Source organism: Cervus elaphus, chromosome 19, assembly GCF_910594005.1.
Source record: "Cervus elaphus chromosome 19, mCerEla1.1, whole genome shotgun sequence".
Taxonomy (NCBI): domain Eukaryota; kingdom Metazoa; phylum Chordata; class Mammalia; order Artiodactyla; family Cervidae; genus Cervus; species Cervus elaphus.
Window position 1 is genome coordinate 11,479,089 of NC_057833.1, and position 26,335 is coordinate 11,505,423.

The following is a 26,335-nucleotide window of genomic DNA, read 5'->3' on the forward strand; positions in this document are numbered from 1 at the left end:
GGATTGTTGAACCGAAGGCATATATTCTAACATTTCTAACAAGCAAAGTTAAGCAGCCATTATAAGGATAAATTGCTTCACAGTGGTTGTAAGTTCAGCTGATATGTTAATATATTATGCATAGGTGAACCAGTTAGGAAACTTATTACTGTGAACATCTTAAAGCTAATAATTTCTTATTCCATATCACATAACTAAAAAGTAAAGAGATTTTTCAGCTGGAAACTTTATATATTCAAATTCCTATGTATGACATGAAGAAAAATTTATTCCCTAAAAAGAAATTTCCTCTAATAAAAGGGAAAACCTGAATTAGTGCTTAAATGCTTCCTTCAGCAGATACTAAAAAAGACAAAAAAAATTTTTTTTTAAGAAAAACCCTTTTTAATTCTTTTAATGATGTAATTGAATAGTTTAAATTTTTTGGTGATGAATTGGCTTTGAAATTAGGTTTTCCTGATTCACATTCCAGGAAACACCCTGTTCCTATGAAATATATATGTGTACATATGTATGTGTTTGTGTTTGAGTTCAACATTCAGTGAGTACCCATGCATATTAAAATGAATAGCTTTCAAGGACCATATCTATTCAATAACAAACTCATCAAGCTGAGTTTAGAGATTCATTCTCCCATGACCTGGTCATTGTCAATTTTAAAGTAATTTATCCTAAAGTGGTAGGTATGTCAAATGAAGGAGAAAGGCAATGAAAAAGCCATGCATTGGGCTGCTCCAGGTTATCAGAATGGATCACTCCCATTTGGCACAGACACTACACCCCCACACCAGCATCCATTAACCTGCTAGTCACCCTTCTCTGTGCTGTAAGCAGGCTTCAAGGGATGGCCCACTGGCAAAAGGGAAGGTGGAACATTGGAAATAAAGTGGTCAGTGGTGGAAAGAGTGGCTTTGGCATGGAAGTAGATGTTTGAGTGAGAAGAAGGAAGGCATCTTATGGCAGAAGATTGGCCCTCCTTTAGAGAAGTATAAATAGTGGTTAAGAGCATGGGCTCTTGGGTCAGACTGCCCAGTTCAAAGCTATGTTCGGCTTTTATCAGCTCTGCATGTGTGCATGCTCAGTCTTGGGCAATCGCTTATCTCTGTGTAACTCAGTTGCCTGATCCTTAAAATTGGAATGTTATTAATACTTACCTCCTATGACTGTTGTGGGGATTAAATGAGCTAACATACAAGAAAAGGATTTACAATAATACCTGGCACATACTAAGTATATATAAAGGTTAGCTATTACTATTTTTATTACTTCTCTTAAGGATACCAGAACCTTGGGTTTATATATATAACAGACAATCTTGGGTTTATAACTTACAGAGAGTTATAAATGTTTCCCTCTATGGTTACAATATTTATACATTTTTCTACAACCACTAAATAATAGCACAAAAAAGACCACATAGTTACTCCCCTCTCATAGTCACATTCTACATTGGCATCCATACTAATAATCCTCTATATTTGTATCACTCCTTCCACTTTAAAAAAAACCACACCTATACACAACCTTATTCGTTTTATCATTCCAAGAATCTCCAAAGTCAATACACTAACAATAACTACAGCAACTAAACCAAATGCTGTCCCAGATATGATAATACCACTGGGGCTCCCAGCAGAAGCAAACATAAAATTACTTTGAGGGATGAAACACTCAACCCTCAAGCCACTGAGTATTCACACAAGTAAAATCTTTATTTAAACACAACTGCAAAATCCAAAAATCATAAAACACTCAAGGAAATAAGTCATTATAAGCATATCAACAGACGAAATTTAGAGCAAAAATTCAAAAATTTCAGGTAATAAAATTATTGATCTCAAGTTATGCAATTATATGTTTAGAATGATTCAATGTATAAAGAAAAATTATTTTTATGAGAGAAGACCAAGTCACTTTAAAAAGGACCTGAAAGATGTCAAAAAGAACCAAACGAAACTTAGAAGGAAAAGCAAATGAAATTTGGATGTAAGCTAAATTCCAACTCCAAAAGACTGAATGGATTGGAATTTAGAACCAAGGAGACAAATCAACCAAATAAACAATGTATATTCTATAGAAACGGAAAATACAAGATCAAGAGACATAGAGTTACAAAACATTTTTTTTTCCTGTGATAAGAAACTTTAAGATCTACTCTCTTAGCAACTTTCAAATATGCAATATAGTATTATTAACTTCATCATAAGGGAAAAATTTGTAACTTTGATGGTGATGGATGTTGACCTATTGTGGTGACCATTTTGAAATATATACAAATATCAAATCATCATGTTCTACACCTGAAAATAACACAATGTTAATGGCAACCCACTCCATTATTCTTGCCTGGAGAATCCCATGGACAGAGGAGCCTGGTGGGCTACAGTCCATGGGATCGCAAAAGTCGGACATGACTTAGCAACTAAACCACTACCACCATCACATGTCAACTATTCACAATTAAAAAGGAAGAGAGAGATGGAGGATAGAAGAGTACATAAAGGATATGAGGGCAACGTTTGTTGTCTGCTTTATTTGCCATTATATTCCCAACATCTAAAATATTGCTGGAAGATAATAGGTACTCAAAACATATTTGTGGGATGCATAAACAGGTAATTAAGTAGGATTTCCAGAAGGAGAGATTAAATGGAAAAGGTACTGTTTGATATAATATTTAACAACTTTCAAAATTTGATAAAAGGCATTAAATTCAAAGCCATGAAATGATGATTAAGTAGAAATATACAAATACAACCACATTTAGACACATAATAGTAAAAACCTATAACATCAAAGACACAAGGAAAATGTTAAAATAGAAAAAAGTAGACTATGCATAAAGGAATGACAATTAAATTGACAGCAGATTTCACAACAGCAATAGTAGAGATTACCAAGGAATAAAAGGCTACCCATCTAGAACTGTATATCCAGAAAATTATTCAAAATTAAAGGCAAAATGAAGACAAAAAGTCTAGAAAACAGAAAAACACTAAGAAAATTTGTTACTAACAGAATTTCACTGAGGGGACTTCAAAATGTATACTTCAGAAAGTAGGAATTTGGATTCAGAAGACAAAAAGAAGAAAATAATTTTTTAAAAAGGAATGGTGAAAAGCAATCTATAGATTCAATGCAATCCCTATCAAGCTACCAACAGTATTTTTCACAGAACTAGAGCAAATAATTTGACAATGTGTATGGAAATACAAAAAACCTCAAATAGCCAAAGTAATCTTGAGAAAGAAGAATGGAACTGGAGGAATCAACCTGCCTGACTTCAGACTATACTACAAAGCCACAGTCATCAAGACAGTATGGTACTGGCACAAAGACAGAAATATAGACCAATGGAAAGAATAGAAAGCCCAGAGATAAATCCACGAACCTATGGACATCTTATCTTCGACAAAGCAGACAAGAATATACAATGGAAAAAAGACAACCTCTTTAACAAGTGGTGCTGGGAAAACTGGTCAACCACTTGAAAAACAATGAAACTAGAACACTTTCTAACACCATACACAAAAATAAACTCAAAATGGATTAAATCTAAATGTAAGACCAGAAACTATAAAACTCCTAGAGGAGAACATAGGCAAAACACTCTCCGACATAAATCACAGCAAGATCCTCTATGATCCACCTCCCAGAATATTGGAAATAAAAGCAAAAATAAACAAATGGGACCTAATGAAACTTAAAAGCTTTTTCACTACAAACGAAACTATAAGCAGGGTGAAAAGACAGCCCTCAGAATGGGAGAAAATAATAGCAAATGAAGAAACAGACAAAGGATTAATCTCAAAAATATACAAGCAACTCCTGAAGCTCAAGTCCAGAAAAATAAATGACCCAATCAAAAAATGGGCCAAAGAACTAAACAGACATTTCTCCAAAGAAGACATACAGATGGCTAACAAACACATGAAAAGATGCTCAATATCTCTCATCATCAGAGAAATGCAAATCAAAACCACAAGGTACCATTACATGCCAGTCAGAATGGCTGCTATCCAAAAGTCTACAAGCAATAAATGCTGGAGAGGGCGTAGAGAAAAGGGAACCCTCTTACACTGTTGGTGGGAATGCAAACTAGTACAGCCGCTATGGAGAACAGTGTGGAGATTCCTTAAAAAACTGGAAATAGAACTGCCACATGACCCAGCAATCCCACTTCTGGGCATACACACCGAGGAAACCAGATCTGAAAGAGACACGTGCACCCCAATGGTCATCACAGCACTGTTTATAACAGCCAGGACATGGAAGCAACCTAGATGCCCATCAGCAGACGAATGGATAAGGAAGCTGTGGTACATATACACCATGGAATATTACTCAGCCATTAAAAAGAATTCATTTGAATCAGTTCTAATGAGATGGATGAAACTGGAGCCCATTATACAGAGTGAAGTAAGCCAGAAAGATAAAGACCAATACAGTATACTAAGACATATATATGGAATTTAGAAAGATGGTAATGATAACCCTATATGCAAAACAGAAAAAGAGACACAGATGTACAGAGCAGACTTTTGGACTCTGTGGGAGAAGGCGAGGGTGGGATGTTTCAAGAGAACAGCATCGAAACATGTATATCATCTAGGGTGAAACAGATCATCAGCCCAGGTTGGATGCATGAGACAAGTGCTCAGGGCTGGTGCACTGGGAAGACCCAGAGGGATGGGATGGAGAGGGAGGTGGGAGGGGGGATCGGGATGGGGAACACATGTAAATCCATAGCTGATTCATGTCAATGTATGACAAAAACCACTACAATATTATAAAGTAATTAGCCTCCAACTAATAAAAATAAATGGAAAAAGAAAAGGAATGTGAGAAAAGAAACAAGGAAACACTAGGTACTCAAAATAAGCTTTGGCTGAATTAAAAAAAATCAGTAATTTTAAAGAATAGTTTTGAGGGCATTAAACAAGGTAGCATAAACGTGCTGCTTAAGAATATGTAAGATGGACATGAAAGTGTTCCAAGTTCCTTGTGAAAATAGGAAAATAGAGCTATTGCATAACTTTAGACAAATTCATTGTAATTCATAAAATGTAAAAAGAGTGTCTAGAAGACCTACCATTATGAAGAAAGAGAAAAATTTGCCATTTAATTTTGAATTATATCATGCCTTAAAGAAAATCTTATGCACGACATGAATTCATTTCTTTGCAATTTCTTTCAGACTAGCACTTTCACACTTTTGGGCTTCCCCCATGGCTCAGCGGGTAAAGAATCCACCCTCGATGCAGGAGACACAGGAGACTCTGGCTCACGAAGATGCCCTGGAGGAGGAAATGAGAACCCCTTCCCGTATTCTTGCCTGGGAAATCCCATGGACAGAGGAGTCTGGCGGGCTACAGAGTCAGACACGACTCAGCAGCGACTAAAACAGCAACAGCAAGCTATTAGAAGGGTTCCTGGAACAAAGCAGGTGCTACTGAAGCATTCGCTATCATTATGTCCACAAATAAGCCATAAACTTTGCTACAAAGCAAGTCAACCATTTCCAAACAATTGATATCATGCAGTTCACATTCTTTGACTACAGTGCAGTTAAATTTTAACTCAACAACAGAAGATTACAAATATTCTCTGAGGAATTAAACCACAAACTTCTAATTTATGTGACAAAGAGGAAATCACAATCAAAATAAAAATTTTGAATTCATAATGAAAATATTATGTCTCAAAATTTGTAGGATGAAGCTAAGTAGTACTTAACAAGAAATTTGTGGTAAATCCTGAAGGGGTTGGGAGAAAAAAGCAGAATATAATCCGAGAAAGAACAGAAAGGAAAATCATAAGCACTAAAAAAGAATTTGGTCAGAAAAAAGATCCTACAGATAATTAATAAACTAAAAGCTATAAAAAAAGACAAAACTCTGAAAATTTTGATGAAAGACAATAGTGAAAAAGAGCATTTAAATACAGATGCAGTCAAATACAAAAAATAAGAATAACACAAACATTTTTATGCCAATAGATCTGAAGACTCAGATATGATGCACAATTTTCTAGAAATTATATTTTACCAAAAGTGACTGAAGCAAAAATTCTTTAATTTTCTTCAAAGAAATTGAATAAGTACCTTAAAAATCTACCAAAAAAAAAATAAAAACCAAACCAACAAACAAAAAACTTCACGGTGCCCAGAGGATTTTATCACTTTCTAAAGGAAATCAGTCCTGAATACTCATTGGAAGAACTGATACTAAACTCCAATACTTTGGCCACCTGATCCGAAGAACTGACTCATTGAAAAAGACCCTGATCCTGGAAAAGATTGAAGGCAGGAGGAGAAGGGGACGACGACAGAGGATGAGATGGTTGAATGACATCACCAACTTGATGGACACGAGTTTGAACAAGCTCCGGGAGCTGGTGATGGACAGGGAAGCCTGGCATGCTGCAGTCCATGGGACTGGAAAGTGTTGGACACGACTGAGTGACTGAACTGAACTGATGGGATCAAGAAATAGATCATCACCATCTGATAAAATTGTTGTAAATCATAGAAATGTGAGACATTTCCCAATTCATTTTATGAGACTAGTATTTATATCTTGATATCCAAGCCAGGTAAAATTAGTAGAAGAGAGGGTAATTATAGGCCAACCTTACCATTCCAAAAAAGTGTTAGTCCCTCAATTATGTCTAACTTTGTGAACCCATGGACTGTAGGAATCTGCCAGGCTCCTCTGTCCATGGGATTTCCCAGGCAAGAATACTGGAGTGGGTTGCCATTCTCTTCTCCAGGGAATCTTCCCAACCTAGGAATTGAACCCAGGTCTCCTGCAATGCGGGCAAATTCTTTACCATCTGAGCCACCAGGGATAAAACTCTTTTGAAAATATCAAATCAAATCAGGAAATGTATTAAAATAAATGTAAAATTTTACTTTATCCTAGGAGCACAACAGTGGTTTTATATTTAAAAATCTATTACTGCAGTTCACCACATTAAGAAATTAAAAGGGAAAATAGGATTATATTAAAAGAGCAGAAGAAGCAGTTAATAAACTTTGACAATTCTTAGAAAAATAGGAATAAAAGGAAACCTTTTTAACCTGACAAAAGGCATTAACCAAAAGCCTGGAGCAAACATTATACTTACACTGAAAATTTAGAAAGTTCCTTTTAAAGAAGGAAAAAAGCATATCCACTATCCTCATTCTATTCAGCATTGTTCTCGAGAGCTAGTCAGGATGAGACAGAGAAATCAAATAAAAGCCATAAAAATTGAAAAGGAAGAAATAAAGCCATCATTATTTTAGGATAATGATTGAATATATAAAAAGTTCCAAAGAATGTGTTTCTCTCTTCTTTATTTTTTATTTTTTTCATTTATTTTTACTAGTTGGAGGCTAATTACTTTAAAATATTATAGTGGTTTTTGCCATACATTGACATGAATCAGCCATGGATTTACATGTGTCCTCATCCTGATCCCCCCTCCCACCACCCTCTCCATCACATCCCTCTGGGTCATCCCAGTGCACCAGGCCGGAGCACTTGTCTCATGCATCCAACCTGGGCTGTTTCACCCTTGATAGTATACTTGTTTCAGTGCTATTCTCTCAGAACATCCCACCCTCGCCTTCTCCCACAGAGTCTAAAAGTCTGTTCTGTACATCTGTGTCTCTTTTTCTGTTTTGCATATAGGGTTATCATTACCATCTTTTTAAATTCCATATATATGCATTAGTATACTGTATTGGTCTTTATCTTTCTGGCTTACTTCACTCTGTATAATGGGCTCCAGTTTCATCCATCTCATTAGAACTGATTCAAATGAATTCTTTTTAATGGCTGAGTAATATTCCATAGTGTATATGTACCAAAGCTTCCTTATCCGTTCGTCTGCTGATGGGCATCTAGGTTGCTTCCATGTCCTGGCTATTATAAACAGTGCTGCGATGAACATTGGGGTGCATGTGTCTCTTTCAGATCTGGTTTCCTCGGTGTGTATGCTGGGTCATATGGCAGTTCTAGTTCCAGTTTTTTAAGGAATCTCCACACTGTTCTCCATAGTGACTGTACTAGTTTGCATTCCCACCAACAGTGTAGGAGGGTTCCCTTTTCTACACACCCTCTCCAGCATTTATTGCTTGTAGACTTTTGGATAGCAGCCATTCTGACTGGCGTGTACCAGTCAGAAACCTCATTGTGGTTTTGATTTGCATTTCTCTGATGATGAGAGATATTGAGCATCTTTTCATGTGTTTGTTAGCCATCTGTATGTCTTCTTTGGAGAAATGTCTGTTTAGTTCTTTGGCCCATTTTTTTTTCATTTATTTTTATTAGTTGGAGGCTAATTACTTTACAATATTGTAGTGGTTTTTGTCATACATTGAGATGAATCAGCACAGATGAATGGATAAGGAAGCTGTGGTACATATACACCATGGAATATTACTCAGCCATTAAAAAGAATTCATTTGAATCAGTTCTAATGAGATGGATGAAACTGGAGCCCATTATACAGAGTGAAGTAAGCCAGAAAGAAAAACACCAATACAGTATGCTAATGCATATATATGGAATTTAAAAAGATGGTAACAATAACCCTATATGCAAAACAGAAAAAGAGACACAGATGTACAGAACAGACTTTTAGACTCTGTGGGAGAAGGCGAGGGTGGGATGTTCTGAGAGAATAGCATTGAAACAAGTATACTATCAAGGGTGAAACAGCCCAGGTTGGATGCATGAGACAAGTGCTCCGGCCTGGTGCACTGGGAAGACCCAGAGGAATCGGGTGGAGAGGGTGGTGGGAGGGGGAATCGGGATGGGGAATACATGTAAATCCATGGCTGATTCATGTCAATGTATGACAAAAACCACTATAATATTGTAAAGTAATTAGCCTCCAACTAATAAAAATAAATGAAAAAATCCTTTCTTGCACTCCTTATTCTTTTTAATTACCACTCCATTTCCCTACTCCTTTCAGTAGGAAAATGCAGTGTCCACAGTTTGTTTTCTTCAAATCTCCTCCCATTCTGTCTTTAACTCCAACCCAGCTTTCACTCCTCTCTATCCAATGATAATGCATTTGTCAAGTTGCAGGGACCTTCATGTGCTGGAATAATGGTCAGCTTTCAGTCCCCACCTCACGAGACCTATCGGCAGGGTTTGGCATCACTCTGTCCTTGATAGTGTCTCCACTTGGCTCTTAGGACATCAAGCTCTTCCTCCTTCTCTGAGTCTTTCTCCCGGTCAACTTTATTTGTCCTGCTTCATCATTTTCTTGATGTTTGAGCACCAGGCTCAGTCTTTGGACTTGCTTCTTTTCTGTCTACACTGACTCCCTTGGTGATCCTATCTAGTCTCAAGGCGGATGAATTCCAAACTTAAAATGTCCAACCCAGACTTCTCTCCTCACCTCCAGATGCATGCATCCAAGTGTCTATACTTTATCACCACTCGGATGTCTGACAGCTCAGACGTTATGTGTCTGAAGAACCGTTGATCCTTTCTACCCCTCCCCCAAATCTGTTCTTCCCAGTCCCCTCTACTTTGCTTAACAACAATTGTATCATTCTAGTCTTCAGGCCCCAAATCTTCGAACCCTCCCCACCTCTCTCTTTCTCTCTCTTTTTACATGTCATACCCATATCAGTGAATCCTGTTTGCTCCATTTTCAAAACATATCCAGAATCTGAACACTTCTTATCTCCTCTATTACTCCAAGAGTCTCTGTTGTTTCTTATATCCAGATTATTGTAGAAGCATGTTAATTGGCCTGCCTGTTCCACTTTGGCCTTTTTTGCAGACTCTTCTCAAAACAGGAAAAGTGAAGGTAGGTTGTATTACTTCTCTGATCAGAATTCTCCAGCTCTTCGCCCAAGGTCCTAAGCGATCCAGCTGCCTTTCCCTTCTGACCTCATCTATGATTTTCCCACTTTGCTTCCTCTGCTAATAGCACACTGACGTCTTTTCTGTTCCTCAAAAACTTTAGGCTGCCCTCAACTTAAGGACCTTGGATTTGATGGTTCCTTTACCCAAAATTATTTCCTGAAGGTAACCACAGGTAATGCTCCTTCATCTCCTTCAAGTTTTGCTTAAATGTTAGCTTCTTAGTATGGCCTGTCTTGCCTGCCCTACTTAATTATTTTCAAAACTCTAATCTTATGTTCCCATTCTTTGTTTTATTATTCTGCATATTTTCTTATCCTCTTCTTATATACTATATATTTTCCTTATTTATTTTATTTATGTCTCACCCAATTAAATATGTTATGATGGCAGGTTTATTTTTGTCTGTTTCGTTTACTCCTGTGTCCCAGCATGGAAGTCTCTAGCACATAGTAGGTGCCTAATAAATATTTGTTGAATAAATGGAGAAAATTACAGGCAATAAGAGAGTTGAGGGAGCTTATTGGACATAATATTACTATACAGTGTCATTTATGCTATAATCTTCTCAAAAATAGTTGGAAAATATAATTATTAAAAGGGTACCATTTATAACTTTGGCTAAAAATATAAAATATTTATAAATTTTTAAAAAGATATATAAGACTCAAGATCCTTGAGGGAAAAAAATCATAAAACCTTATTAGAAGATATTGAAGAAGATCTAAATAAATGGACAGATACACAGTATCTAAAGATAAAAAAATAGTACCATATAGTTGTTAATTTACTTCAAATTAATCTATAGATATAATAAAATTCCAATCAAGATACTGACAGAATTATTCACGAAACTTGAGAAGCTTATGCAAAATTCTTAAAGAACAGAAATGAATCAAAGAAGTTTTAAAGAAAGACTTTGAGGGTAGTTGTCCTATTGGATATCAAGATGTTACAGTAAAAGGCAAAGCTATATTTGAGGAGTGAGAGGCGTGCAACATGCACAAAGTGACAAAGATTCATAGAAAGATATACAGAAAACCCCCTTTAAATTAATAAGAACAGATTATTCTTCAACCTCAAGATAAAAATGAAAAAAAAAAAAAAAGCCCAAACCTTAAGGAAATACTTTACCAAAAGGGAAATTTAAATGCAAATAGCAAATAAATACATGAAAAAGTGGTCAGACTCCTCACTAATGAAAGTACTGCAGGATTAAATATCAATCAGACACTGCTTCACTTAAACAGACAGAAATTTTAAAAATCTGATAAAAGCAAGTATTGATCAGGAAATAAACCCCCTGAAACACTTATACATGACTGATCAGAGTGTAAATTGGTGAAACCCTATTGGAGAGCAATTTGGTGGTTTATCAGAAAATTGAAAGTATATGAAACCCTGATATTAGTTGTTTCACTACTGATAGTGTACGACAGATATTAAGCAGAGCTGCCACAATTGTTAATTATAAGAATGTCCACTGTGGCACTGTTAGAATAGTGAATACCCATTAAAAGAAGCCTGGGTAAGTAAACTGTGGCATGGTCATTTGATGCAACACTCTATTGCACTGAAAACAAATGAATTGGGACTACACATACTGACATCGATAAACCCCAAGGACATAATATTGAGCTTATTACATCATTTATATAAAGTTTTAAAACATGAACTACAATGCTATAAATCATTTTTGAGCCATGCATATGTAGCAAAGAAATAAAAACACACATGGATTAATATCACAACAGGATATTGGTTACCTTAAGAGAGGAAAGGGAGGAGTATTGAAGGGGAAGAGAGAAACATGCAGGTGACAACAATTCTGTTTAATTTCTTAAATTGGGTGATTTTTGTGTACTTAACATTTTTTATTGTTAAAATTGAAGAGAACTGGAAGGTGGGTAGATCGACTAGGTATGAGTGGGCATCAAAGGAAAGGTGGTGTTGAGGGTGTGAGAAGAGGCTAAGTGGACAGGGAGACAATCTGACCTGAGGAATCTGGAAGGAAAACCTAGTAGGAGAAGAAATGAATTATTAGGGAAGGGTATTCCAGAAAGGACTTGAAATGAAAAGACAAAACTTAAAGGCATATTTGGGAACTTAGAATTCTGAATAAGTCATTTTCTCAAAGCAAGCCTAAAGATAAAATATTTTCCAGCTCTGTTTTGGAATAACTGATGCATGGACTGCAGAGCAGAATCTAGTGATGTTTGATTCTTTTGTGAGTGACTTTGGGGGAAGGACTAAAGGCTTGCTTACTAAATGTCTAGATTATACAAAGCTGGGAATGATAACTAATGTACTGGACAGAATCATGGTTTGTTTGTTTGTTGTTTTTTCTTTAATTTGGCCACATTACTCAGCATGTGGGATCCTAGTTCCCTGACTAGGGATCAAACCTGGACCCTTGACAGTGAAAGTACAGAGTCCTAACCACTGGACAACCAGAGAATTCCCAGAATCATAGTTTTTTCAAAGGTATAGATATTCTAGAATGAGACAAGAATATTATTTCAAAGGTTTAAAATGTGACATAATATACTTAACATTTTTTTCAAGTTATCTAATTTCAAGTCTTGATTCAACCTGAGGGTCTTGGCATATCACAGGATAAATGTGGCCAACTACACCATGTTACTATTGAAAAGAAGCTTCAGAAACAAAGCATCTGACTAGTATCAGCAACTATTTCAAACAATTGGTTCAAGTAGTAGGCAATGGTAAATTACAATAATAAATATAAAAGATTCCAGGGGAAGGTACCCAGAATGCTGAGAATGTAGACAATCTTTGGGAGCTACAATGAGGCAGCCTCCAAGAGTCTGGAAAAGAGATTGCCCTGTGAGGATTAGACAAACCACCCTGCAGACTAACCCAAGGCACAACCTGTACATGGGTGACTTTACAGTTGAGTTAAATACAATCTCAGGGAGGTAGGGCTGAAATATGATTAAAATACAGGAGGAAGAAGCCTAGTCAGTAACAGAGACAGACTGAGTAAACAGACCTAGCAAGAACAGCATGGAACACACAAGAATTCTGGTGGACATGGGTTATACTTTTCATTATAAATCACTAAGTCAGCATGCTATTTTATATTTCTGACAGCATGATTTAAATAGCATTTCTCATGTACTGACAAAATTGTGTTTTCAGACCAGAGACTGGTGTAACTTTTCTCTGCTACAGGGCCTTCCTCTGTCAGGGGAAAATATAAGGACAGTAAGGATAGTCAACTGGGAAGATAGAAGCCAGAGGTGAGACTTGATACCTACCTGCATGTGTTTAAAGTTCTTCTTGTAGCAACAGAGGTTTAATTCTCTTGATTGTTAAGGGCAGAGACCAGACTAAAGGATAATAGACAGAAAATATTCATAAAGAGAAAGATTTTATTAGACCAAAAGCAAGAACACACTAACAATTTCACCTTCCAACAGTGGAACAAGCTATCTCTTTATTAGGATTCTTTGATCATAAACAGCAGAAAAAATCTGGATAACTGAAGCAAAATAAATGAAATAATTAAAAGATAAGAGGTGGCTGACAGATTTCAAGGGGAATTTGTAGTACTTAGCCTTAGAAAGGCAATGACTGAGGCAGCTATAGTCACAGAAGCGCAGAAAGTGAGGACTGTCTCTTTGGAATACCATCATCATAATAACTCACCCTTTGCTAATTTCTTTCCTAGAATCACTGGGAAAGAAAATCTGATTGGCATATCTTGGGTCAGGTGTCCCCCACGCTTGCTTTCCCCCTTCCCTGGCAAGGGCAAGGTAGAGAACCTTGATTCAAGACCCCATCAAGGAAGGGTTCATGCAATGGAAAGGGACAATTTACTGAAGGAAAATGGAGAAGCAGGGAAAAAAAGTCAGAAACCTAGCATGTTCTCATCATTGCAAAAATAGAAGGAGAGGCCACCTGATTGTCAAGAATCCTAAAGAAGGGATTTCTGTGCTGGAAGGAAGTTGGAAAAGACAATTTAGAAGGTCCCTTTCAGTTTTATGTTTATAAAGAGGAACTGATGCAAAGAACTGACTCGTTTGAAAAGACCCTGAGGCTGGGAAAGATTGAAGGTGGGAGGAGAAGGGGACGACAGAGGATGAGATGGTTGGATGGCATCACTGATTCAATAGACATGAGTTTGAGTAAACTCCGGGAGTCCGATGATGGACAGGGAGGCCTGGCATGCTGCAGTCCATGCGGTCACAAAGAGTCGGACACAACTGAGCGACTGGATTGAACTGAGAGGTAGAATTGATAACTGAGATGCAAGGTCATTAGGAAAGGTCTAAGAAGGAATATTTAGTGGGTCTTGGTTATAAGGGAAGGATGGGATGCAGCTACAAGGAAAAAACCACAGAGTAGGCACTGTGATTCAGGGCTCTAAGTGCTGGTATTAGTTATTGAATGTCACAGTCACTGAGGCATCATGGAAAAGGCATGAACAATGGAGAGACATGTAACAAAATCTGGCTTGGGAAATTTAAGCTGGTAATTGTCAGTAGATTGAACTAGAGAAAGGCAAGGCCAAAGGCAGGGAGATCAATTGGTTTGAAAGCCTAAGCCAAGATGATAGCAGTGGGAAGGGAACAGAAGGAGCAGATAAAGAGGCATTTCTCAGGCAGTGCTACAGAACTTACAGGGAAAGGAGAGAGTGAGAGAAAGAGGTCAAGAATGACTCCACGTTTCAAACCTGGAGATCTAGGGGAAAGGTAGTATAAAATGAAGAAAGGTGATAACTCCAGGTTTAGATATATTGAATTTGAGGTGATGGATATCAATTAGTATGAGCTTGAAGTTTAGCAAGAGATGTGAAGGCTGAAAACATAGATCTGGGATTCTCCTATGTAGAGATCGCATTTGAGGATATATGAATAGATGACTTTCTATAAGAACAGACTATAATGCAAAAGGGTAATTAAGCCTTTTTGGAAAGAAGCAGTCACGAAGAACTAGACACACTAGAAATTGTTTCAGGAACAATGAAACTTGAACTGGCTTTTAAAGGAAGGGAGGAGGGAAGGAATGCTAACAGGGACATATTTTTAAGTAGAATCGATAGGCAACTTAAAAACTGGATTGATCAACATGATCCCTACATTTAAAAACTGGCAGGTGGATTCTTTACCACCTGGTACAGACAGAACAGAAGAAACGGGGTGTGACAGAAGTTAGTAAATGAGGATCGCAGGAGAACCACTAGCTCTCCAGACCTACCAGTCTGGTTGGGATGCTGAGTGGAGAGCTTAATGGATGAACGATGCTCTTGAAGACAAAGGAGGTACCAGCCATAATGGTTAAAAGTGGGGACACATAATAGAACTCGCCAGTCCTAAAATTCTGAATTTGTCATCTGTGAGACAAAGCAATTGATGAAGAAACAAAAGAAATCGCTGACACTAGTGACCTCTAGTGGAAATAGGCTTCAGGGAAATACAGATACAGACATACGTATTTGTATACACATGCATATACATATTCTCTATTAGATGAAATCAGTAGTATATTCAGCCAATTTCTTTCCAGAGGAATGTGAAGGAAGGGGTTGCTGGAAATAGCATGCACATCCTACCCAGAAAGTAGAAATGTACCAGAGAAATGCTTTTTTTTTTTTTGAGTCAGACTAAGTTGATTAATTTTCTGGACACATAATTGCTGTCAAAGACCTTACCTGAGAAAAGAAGACTGTTTAGGCAATGACTTCACTGGTCACTGGGGGGACTTGGCATGTTAATGGCAGCCAAAAAGAGAACATGCTGACAGATTTGAGGAGGAAGCTGCACCAGTTGCTATCATGCCTTTTAAACATCTTTTCATTATGATATGGAAGAAAGCTGTTATCTCTAAAATATGTACATATTTTCTATTCAGTATTTTATGGCTCAAGTCCAGTCTCTTTCCTTTGCCTGGTACATGTTTGTGCCAAGTGTTGGGAAAAGCTGTTGAGCTGAGAGGATGGGAGGGGATGCTAGGTCGTCTTGGCCTTTGAAATGGGACCAATCTCTAAGTACAACCAAGAAGGTCAACATCAAGCCACCTTGGGCATGCTATAGCCACTCTCTTTGAGATGTGCCTTCAGGATATAGAATCTTGACATTGAGGAGAAGTGAAAGAATGGGAGGGTTGATGGAGATTTTTAAATTTGTCTGATCACAATTGGGGTCTAATAATGGGTGAGTTGAATTAAATGGGGGGATATAGAAAAAAGAGCAAGGAGAAGGTTAAAAAATGGAGATTATAAGGAAGTAAAGAGAATCAGCATTATTAAGCTCTGGGAAACTGTCACTTCTGGCAGTAGAGTGATGGCTATCCTTGTCTCATGTTGCCTGCGTGGCAGGTGGTATCATCTTGCCTTCTTTCATTATTCAGCTCCCACCCAACACCCTGCTCTGCTTACTGATGCTCCCGTGCAGCTTCATGGGTCTGCTTGTCCTCAGATTTGCTCCCTCTCATCTCCATGTCAACTCAAGGATACAGAAACAACTTTTAAACAATCTTTTTTTTTTTTTCTTTTGAGAATTCCACTCTGGCCTGCAATTTCCAGAGTTCTGGTCTCCATGAATGGACAAAAGGTAGTCTGACTGCCCCCTCCCCCTCAAGTCAAAGACTTCCCTGGTGTTATTTCTTAGATGCCAACTAAACCACAGGGCAGAGTTAAGGGAGACCAACCTGAGGGGTCCTTCCTCTTTCCTCTGCAAAGATCTTTTCCCCCAGAATATGTACAACCATTTAGCTCCAGGATAGATTGTTTCAGGGACCTAGTCTACAAGCTAGTTTACTTACTGAAGATGAGCTAATGATTTTGATTTGCTCCAAAGCTTCTGTCAAGCTGTCTTCAATCTCAGAGTCCTCTAAGGAGAAGAGGTCTCCGGCTCGCGAAAGGTCTTTTTGTCCCAAGACCAGTTTGAACAGTTGATGCATGCTGAGGGGTCTGATGATCAGTGGACTGCCTGCAGGTCCAGGGCCATGCATCTCAGTCAGCAGAGGTTAGTGAGACCAAAATATGTGGCAGGCCATAGACTTCATATTCCTTGAAAGGTCATTTTTCTCCAGACTTTGAGGTTTTCTTTGACACTCTCTGCAAGAGAAACAAATGACACAAGACAGCCATTAGCTGAATGTCATGAGCTCAGAATGTGAACGTGGTGCCCAGAAGAGAGAGAAGAAAAGAAAAAAAAACATTTGGAAATGTTCATGGAACAACAGATTTTGACTTGATGACCTTCAAAAGAACCGTTTTCTTATTTTGTCTCAAAAAGCCCTGTCAAAGATGATTCTATTTTTCCAGAATTTAATTTGATCCCTTAAAAAGCAGCTTTTTAAGAACCTACTTTTCTCCTTTCTATATCCTTCTCCTTCTCTTCCTGCCACCAGGAAACAAGTGGACCAGCAGCAAATATGCCCAATACTTGCCAGATTTCCCCAAATAGACTCTCATGGAAACCAAACAGAAAAGGGCAATGAAAGGAAAAGAGAACACAGGAAACACCTTTTAGACCCAATATCTGTTTCCTGGATGTGGAAACTGATGCCTAACTTACCGTTTTTGGCTGGGCCTCTGTGCTATATTGACAACAGAAGCTTCCTGAACCTCCATCCAGAAGGTGATCTCAATCCTCAGTTCTTATGTACTCTCTAAACAAATGGCAGTGAAATAAAGAATTCTGCCTGGGAGTGTGACACTAGATAAATCCCTACAGAACATGAGCGTGAACTTGAACACATAGCTTAAAAGTGAGAATATTGCAATGAAGGCTGAAAAGAAGGGTCTGGGGTCTGGCAATCCTCCCTCTGTTCCCACAGTTGAAATAATAAAGTCCCATTGTAGTCTCTACTCGGTTAACAGCCCACAGAGATTAAGGTAATAGTACCAATTGAATAACTGATTATTCTCATCAGCTTCCTTCTGGGCTTCATAACACCACAGATCATTTGTACTAGTAGAGACCTGAGCAATCATTTCATAGCCAGGGAGGTTTAAGACTCCTTCAAGACCCCTAGTAGCTGTGGCAGGACTGTTCTGGTCTCAGGCCAGTGGGCTCTCCTGCAGTTTACATGAGGATGGAGCCACCTCACACACGCAGGTAACTTAAAGATGCCACCACGTGTGCAGAGAGTGAGAGCTGAGAGTGATTTATGGAACAGAAGCAGCGGGCAGATCTGCCCAGCATTTCAGTCTGAATGTGGTCCCCAGAACAAGCGTGAAAAGGAGAGTCTGCTGCTCCCTTGGGTGTCTCAGACCTTCCTCTGAGCTATCACTGAGACAGCATCTCTCGGTGCTGAGTGCAATTTTCAAGTTTAAAGATATATACTTTCCATACTGTATGCTCTCTAAATGCAAGCCAAATCCTTCATCAGGCACTTAACAAAGAAACTATCAGTAGTATTCCAAATGGTGCAATTCATCAGCCCCTGAAGAGATTTCAAGGACAGTATTGCGTACATGCACATTTTGCACTATCTACCAGCTTCAGAAATATTTAGCAACTATCACAGTTGTTGAGCTGCTAAGTTGTGTCTGACTCTCTTGCAGCCCCGTGGATTGTAGCCCACCAGGCTTCGCTGTCCATGGGATTTCCCCGGCAAGAATACTGGAGTGGGTTGCTATTCCCTTCTCCATAGAAAGTAGAGAGTGTCATTTTTCTAAACTGAGGCCCAATATTTAGATATATTTGTCTATATGCCAGGCCCTGGATACTTTGTAAACACTAACTCATTTAATCCTCATAACAATGCTATGAGGATATGTCATTCCCATTTTATAGATGAGGTATATATGTATGTATATGAAAGTCGCTCAGTCATGTTTGACTCTTTGTGACCCCATGGACTATACAGTCCATGGAATTCTCCAGATCAGAATCCTGGAGTGGGTAGCCTTTCCCTTCTCTAAGGAATCTTCCCAACCCAGGGATCAAATCCAGGTCTCCTGCATTGCAGGCAGATTCTTTACCAGCTGAGCCACAGGGGAAGCCCATAGATGAGGAACCCAACGCATTAAATAACTTGTCCAAGATACAGAGCTAGGAGATTGGAGAGTTGGGATTTGGACCCAGACTCCAGAGCTAGGCTCCCAGTTTATAACCACCATGGACTGATGATGACACATAAGGCTCCATGTGAGGCAACTGTTAGGAATAGAGAGCACGGTTAACATTTAAGGATAAAGACATGGGTAGCATCATAAAGCAAGAAAATGAATTCCTCTTACCTCCTTCACTGACCCTGCATCCTTGTCCATATATAGCCTGGGATTTAAGGCAATCAAAGAGCAGAAATGTGACAAGGAAGAGAGGCTTAGAGGATGAGAAAAGAACAAGAGCAGTGGGAAGATTTCAGGGGCTGGGGTGAGCAGAGAACGAGGCTCCTACAAACTATTTTGTGCTGTGCTGCGCTAAGTCGCTTCAGCCGTGTCTCACTCTTTGCGACTCTATGGACCTTAGCCCACCACGCTCCCCTGTCCACAGGATTCTCCAGGCAAGGGTACTGGGGTGGGCTGCCATGCTCTCCTCCAGGGGCTCTTCCTGACCAAGGGATCAAACCAGTGTCTCTCACATCACCTACATTGGTGGGTGGGTTCTTTACCTCTAACACCACCTGGGAAGCCCACAAAGCACTTTGCACCCTGGTAAATGTGAAAGGGTGAATTACAGAATCTACAAGAAAAATTAGGGCAATGTTTTCCTGGATTTGCCCCTGCTCTCCCTATCTGCCAGCCTCAGACATTTGCAATGACAGTGTCTCCATGAAATAATATTCAGGAAAGTAAAACACTGGATGGAAATGACTTCATCTTAACTAGTCAGCTTGTTGGTCAATATCAGGCACTTCCAGCAGCAGATTCAGCTCCCCAGACATAGCACAGAGCTGGAGCTCTGAGAAGAAGCAGAAATACGTGCTGGAGAACCACAGGGTTCTCCTGGGTTCCTTCATTTCTTTTTACACCTGCAGTGGCACCTGATGTGGAGCCCCACACTCATGCTTCCAATTGTGTGTCTGCCGTGTGCAACATCATTGTTCAACACACAGCCATACACGAAGACATTCACACATCCAGGGGTGAGGGAGTGAGACAGGAGACTTGTACCAAACATTCTACATTACAAGGATGACCCAGAAAAATGTCCCATAAGCCTACAAAAGGAAGTTTGGGGAAGTATGAGGGAGAGAGATCTCTCCTAGGGGAAAATAATAAGGAAATGGCTATGTGCAGGAAATGGTGTTCCGCCAAAACTTTTAGAAGAGGTTTCCTTCAATGCATGTGTGCCCAGTGCATACTAGGTCACCTACTTGTCTGGGGACCCAGACTGAAGTTCTAGCTCAGCTATTCAGTAGCTGTGGCGCCTTTGCTTCATGCTCTTCCTTTCCCAAGCCTCAGTTTTCTCATTTGCAAAATGGGTCCAAGGCACACCAAATCTATTTTATCTTTTTGAAGATCAAAGCAGATAACACACAAAGAAGCACTTTGTAAAATAATGACACCACCAGCTGGTGTTCAGTGGGTGTTTACCATGAGTCAGGCACTGCTCTAAGAGCTTCCCAAACAATGAGTCACTGAATTCTCAGGACAATTCCATGAGAGGAGAAACTGATGTTCAGAGATGAAAACAAGCAGTCCAGGGGGATCTGCTGAGTAAGTTGCAGAGCCAGGATTGAAAGCAGTTGATCTCCCAGGACAAAGCCCTCGCAGGACTGGGTGCAGGTGCATACATGACTGTAGATGATAATTATTGAGCTGCCTCCCTTCCCATCCGTCCTCATCTAACGAGCGCCCTGCATCCCGTCTGCCCTTTCCTGGACAAGAATCAACAAGGCAAGTTGGTTATCTTTCAGCAGCTCTAGTCAATGTTTTGCTCAGGTGTGTAGTTTTTCTAACTGCTGTCTTCGCAACAGCACAGACGGTTAGAGCCAAATCAAAATTTACCTCGTCTTCTGAGAAACTTCCTACTCTTATGAATGTCTGTCCTGTGGCTTCTCTCTATGTGGATGTATGCACCTGCCGTACACACACAGAAGCACGTGTATTTACACACACACGGACACTTCCTCTGTACCGAGTTCTTTGCTGGACACTTTCTTCTCAGGCCTCCCATCAACCCTGCAGGTAGATACGATTACCAAAGAGGAAACAGGACTGGGGAGGTTAAATATCATGCCCCAGGTGACAGAGCCAAGATTCACATCCAAGTAGGTCAGCCTCCAAATCTGGTACTTTCTGTATTACAAAAACTGGCTTATAAAATTCCTTTTTATCCCTGACTTGGCCTCTCCTAAATTCGTTCCCTAATCTTTAATAAGAGCCCCCAGTCTGAAGCCCGAGTTCTCATTATTCGGTCTACATTTCTTAAGCGGGTGTTGGTTGACAAGTCGGGTTTCTGTCTGGAGAACTAGAACCGCCAAAAAAGAAATGTTTCTGCACCATGGGGGACACATTTCCGGGAATCCCAGCTGGCCCCCGCAAACGCGCTTTACCTGCGTGCCACTCCTCAAAGGGGTGCTTGCGGGTACTCAGCGATCTATTTCGACGCTGGGTGGGCATCGGAGTCCGAGGGCACCGCGAGTGGAATCCACTCAGCTCAGTGAACCTGAAGTTGTTCATTGTGGCGCCGGGCGGAAGAATTCTAGGAATGCAGCCCGATCTGCCACCGGCAGCTCCGGAGTGGTCAGGTGACAAGCTGCGCCTCACCCAGGGCAGAGTTACCTCTGAGCGAAAGGCTATGTTTCCTGGGGTGAAACAGCCTGCTCCAGGAAAGCGGAGTTGTTTTTAACAGCGAAAACAAAACTGCCTGTGTTCATGGAAATCTATACTTTGCCTGAGAAGAATGGAGGGAAAGAAAAGTTATGCAGAGAACACGGCTTCAGTAGGAACAGGTGAATGGCGTGCCCACTGGGGGCCCTTTCTCAACCTCCGGAAGGGAGGAAGAATTGCAGTTTAATTAACACTTCCCTCCCCCTTGAGATGTCCCATACAGAGTTTGAAAAGCTGTGTTTGTCCAGGATGAGCCACAGCTCTTAAAGAAGTCATATCTTGCTCTGCCTCTAGAGTAACATTGTTGGAGCTTTCAGAATGCAGGAAGTTGCTAATAAACAGAACAGACTTACTCAACAAAGATGCATACTATACCTTCACTCCCTTTTCTCCCATTTTATTTGCTGGAAGTCTCTTGGACCAGACATATTAGATTGGTATTAATACTTTAAACGCTACGGCAATACTCCAGTTCAGTTCAGTCACTCAGTTGTGTCAGACTCTTTGAGACCCCATGGACTGCCACATGCCAAGCTTCCCTGTCCATCACCAACTCCCGCAGATTGCTCAAACTCATGTCCATCCAGTCGGTGATGCCGACTCTGTCGGCATCCCCTTCTCCTGCCTTCTATCTTTCCCAGCATCAGAGTCTTTTCCAATGAGTCAGTTCTTCCAATGAGGTGGCCAAAGTATTGGAGCTTCAGCTTCAGCTTCAGTCTTTCCAACGAATATTCAGGATTGGTTTCCTTTAGGATTGACCGGTTTGATCTTGCAGTCCAAGGGACTCTCAAGAGTCTTCTCCCACAACACAATTCAAAAGCATCCATTCTTCAGTGCTTTCTTTATAGTCCAACTCTCAGAACATGCTAATCCTGCTTCATCTATTTATACTCCAGAAGAAATTTAGTTCCTGAAACCCTTTCTTACTGTTTCAAGTTAATGATTCATTTAAAAGACATGTTTCAAGCTATATTATTCTGAACCTCCCTAGCTTCCTATAGTAGGTCTGCTCATCCCACGAAGTTATCTATCTGCTGGCAAAGTACACAAAAAGGTGTGACCTGCATGATCACCAAGATGTGGGCACTGTGGGCATCTCCCCAGGGGAGCGACCCCACAAAGGTGTGCGCTCGGGACCGTCACACACCTGCCACTGAACCAGAGCCTGTGCTTCAGGAAAATGGCCTCAAAAACCTCCCTGAACACTTGGTGATCAGTCACATTTTTATACCATCCACACTCGAAGAACTGTCCCCTTGAAGAGTTTATAAAAATAGAGAATCCAGACATCCATGAATAGATGTGTTTCGTCATTGATGGTTTTCTGGCTTATAGATACTGATGAACTATCTGTATTCTATTCTCTTTTAATGGAAGAGATTATATTTCTTTAATCTTCCCTCTTCTTCATCCTCTATTCATTTTTCATGGTACTTATCACTAGTTTTTATTCAATTTTCGTTTCATTTTAAATGAGGTTAGGGTCCACAGTATGAGAATCCAGTACATAAGAAGAGCAGAGAGGAGGGTGGGGGAACCTGGACACACCTGGGCTCAGCTATGCCATTATCTGCAGGATAAACCTGGGCACATTACTCAACCTCCCTGAGCCTCAGGTTCCCTATTTACACCTGAGGATGGTGACGTGGGTTGTTGAGAGTTTAAAGAGATTATATAAAGCGTTTAGCACAGACCTGGCATATAGCAACCGTACAAATAGTGACAGCAATCACATCTTTAATAATGTAATTATTCTTGTAGGTCATTCTCCTGTTAATGCATCCATCCCCATGGCATACCTTTTAAATACTAACAATGACTCTGCTGCTACCTAAGATTAAATTCACAGCATTAAAGATGCCTAGGTCTTTTCCATTTGTGTTTTATTTATACCCTAGTTGTAGTCTCCCACAGTCTTAAATCTGGGTAGTTCATGCACTATCTTACAAATGTCCTTGTTGATTTCTTCAAAGACGTATTTCTGTCTGGAGAAACAGCCTTACTGTGACATTACCCCCACCACAGCCAAACAGTGAGAGTGAATTTTTTCACAGGGCGGAAAGGGACTGAAATACAATGAATCTCAGAAATGTTTTTGGCCAGGTAATCCAAATACCTGCACTTTCTACTTAAGCACAGTGCTCACTCCCATGTTTATTAGGGAGGAGGGAGTGTATTATTCCCTCCAGGGCACTGTAGGAAAAAGTTCTTTATGACTTTTCAAGGTGACCTACATTGAATGCGTGCTAATAAGACATTGCTGGTCTACTCTGTTATGCATTTGTGTGTGTGTGTGTGTGTGCAAACACGCGCATGTGTGTGCATGCATGCACATTCAGTTGCACAGTTGTGGACACACTTTCTGACTCCATGGAGTGGTATCCCAATAGTTGGGCTATTAAGTCTTCTGGTTCAAGTGTGATTTCATTTAGCAGAATCTACTAGTTACACACCTGAACCAGAAGACAATGGCCTGACTATTGGAATACCACTTTGGGGGGATTTCAATAAACATAACTATCTCAGGAAGCCAGTTTATTCTGAAGAAATTAGTTACTATCTTCCAACTCCAGGTTAGGATGTTCTCTGGTTTTGTCACCTCAGAAAATTCTATAATAGCAATATTTATTTACATTATGCTTTAGACAATACTACTGTGCATCAAAAATTATCATCTTATTTACCTGTGTTTAAAATGCCCACTGACTAACTTAGACCCATTTGGGTTCTAGAAACTTTCAATAAAGTTCTCAGATTTTCCCTTGAAAGAAAGGATTAAAGATTCTTTTCAAGGAGCATCTTTTTCACACAGTGTGAAAGCACTGCAGACGTTCCCATGGGAATGGGCCGCATACATTTCAACCCTTCCCACAAGATGTCTATTGTTCCCTGGACGTCTCTGGGCTCCCAATGCTGCGACATGTTGCTATACTTCACTCCTACTCAAAGCCTCCGAGGCTGGGTTATTCTAAATGATGCTAAAGGACTCAGCCCTTGGTGTTTTTGCTAGAATTCATACAGTCTAAGTGTGTAGCAGGCTTGTTATCATAAGCATATACAAAAAATAGATTTGGTGTCCTGTTTAGACAAGAGCTCAAAGAAATCTACTTAATTTTGAACATGTATTGCAAACTATGAGAACACAAACATTGATAGGAAACATTTCTCTTCATCAGGAATGAGGGAAAGATCTAATGAACTTTCTAGACCAAGAATTTGTAATCTGTCATAATGGTTTCATGGGGTATCAATTTTCATTTCTAAATTCTGACTTCGTAAGACATATGTGCTCTGGAATTGATATAAATCTCATCAAAAAAATTTTAATTCCAATTTTCTGGGTTTGTTTTATAAGAAAACATACCAAGAGTTGCAAATTACAAGGAAAATTCAATATTAATGTATCTCTATTTACATTTATATTTCATACATTAAACAACTGCATGACCAATTCCAATAATGCCCCAAGTATGTTTTTTCTAGTCTTTAAATTGAAAACATATATAAATGTCATGGAATTCAGCTGTTGAGTATTACAGCAATATAAATATGTATTTGAAAAAGAAAAAAAGTGGCCAGCTTTAGTTATGATTTGTAAGGAGTCTAAATTATCAAGGGGAAAGAAATTACAGCAACAGCAAACAATAATGGTGACTGCCCAAACTAGTGACTCTAATGATACTACTGAATTTTCTTTGCAAAGCATAGGGAGGATCAGTTTCTTTGCTGGTTGCAAAATGATTCTTGAGGTAAATAAAAATATGAAATAGAAATAAGCCCAAACTCTTATAGAGTAAAACAAAATGCACCTTCTGTGAGTCTAGAAGCACAGCTTTCTGCTCTAGAGGCCTAGAGACATGTTTTAATAATCCACAAAGAGGTGGCTTTTTTTTTCTTTTCTATGATAACTGAAAAGTATGCATACATGGCTAGACACACAATTCCCAAATGCACTTTATCTGTGTAATCAGCCAGCCCCTGGAAGTTTCTCTGCCCCAATCCCGAAGCCCACCCTTTGCCTCACTGCAGCTTCTGACATTTACTTTAATTAGCTTTTGTTTTAGCTGAACAAAAGGACAGGAAAAAAGACAGCCATACCTCTTAGCACAGGAAATTCTGGCCATCATAGGAAATAGATGGCAAAATGCTTGATCCTAAGAGCAATTCTGGGGGAACCCACGGCCATGCTCAGAAGTAGCCAGTCACCCCTGCCCCGTGCTGTCCTGTCGGGAGCAGCGGTGCTTGCCTGCGCCGCTCGTCAAGCCCGAGGTACACTTGATTCCCTCCCCTGGACTCACCATGCTGAATTGAGCAAATGAGTAACTTCTCCTCCCTCTCTCAGACTTCTGCTTACTGCTAACAACTGGCACAAAGTTTCACTTCTTTCTGCAGTAGATTTACAGAAGTCTCTCTGAGCAGATCTGTAGTTTGAAAGACTTAGACGATTTGCCCAACAACCAGTAATTTAGGTTCAGTTAATGAATAACTCACTTTAAGGAATCAAGGAAGTTTTAGGTTGATATCAGATGTGGGGCCTTTAATCAGGCAGGCATCAGTGAAAAGGTTTGGGGAGGGATGGAGGAAGGAATGTAGCAGAATGAGATAGTATTTACGCCAAATATGATAAAAGAAAAATACCATAAGAGGAGGAAAATAAGTAGCCTGAGTGAACACACAATCTGGCTGTGCCATTAATGTTGCTAGTGAA

The 26,335-nt window shown here is 39.6% G+C and overlaps 1 protein-coding gene across 5 annotated transcripts in view; it reads right to left on the minus strand.

Moving 5' to 3' along the window:
* Positions 1–26,047, minus strand: part of VEPH1 (ventricular zone expressed PH domain containing 1) — a 320,038-nt gene extending 293,991 nt beyond the window's left edge. For 3 of the 5 annotated variants that reach the window (XM_043874509.1, XM_043874506.1, XM_043874511.1), the window contains exons 1-2: positions 25,726–25,889; positions 16,662–16,956 (exon numbers count right to left, since the gene is read on the minus strand). In XM_043874509.1, coding sequence (XP_043730444.1) covers positions 16,662–16,850 — 189 coding nt within the window. In that variant the 5' untranslated portion in view covers positions 16,851–16,956; positions 25,726–25,889. Of the gene's footprint in view, positions 1–16,661; positions 16,957–21,350; positions 21,603–25,725; positions 25,890–25,925 lie in introns of those variants that run through there. The other 2 variants (XM_043874507.1, XM_043874508.1) reach the window with 2 other exon arrangements.
* Positions 26,048–26,335: the final 288 nt, after the last annotated feature.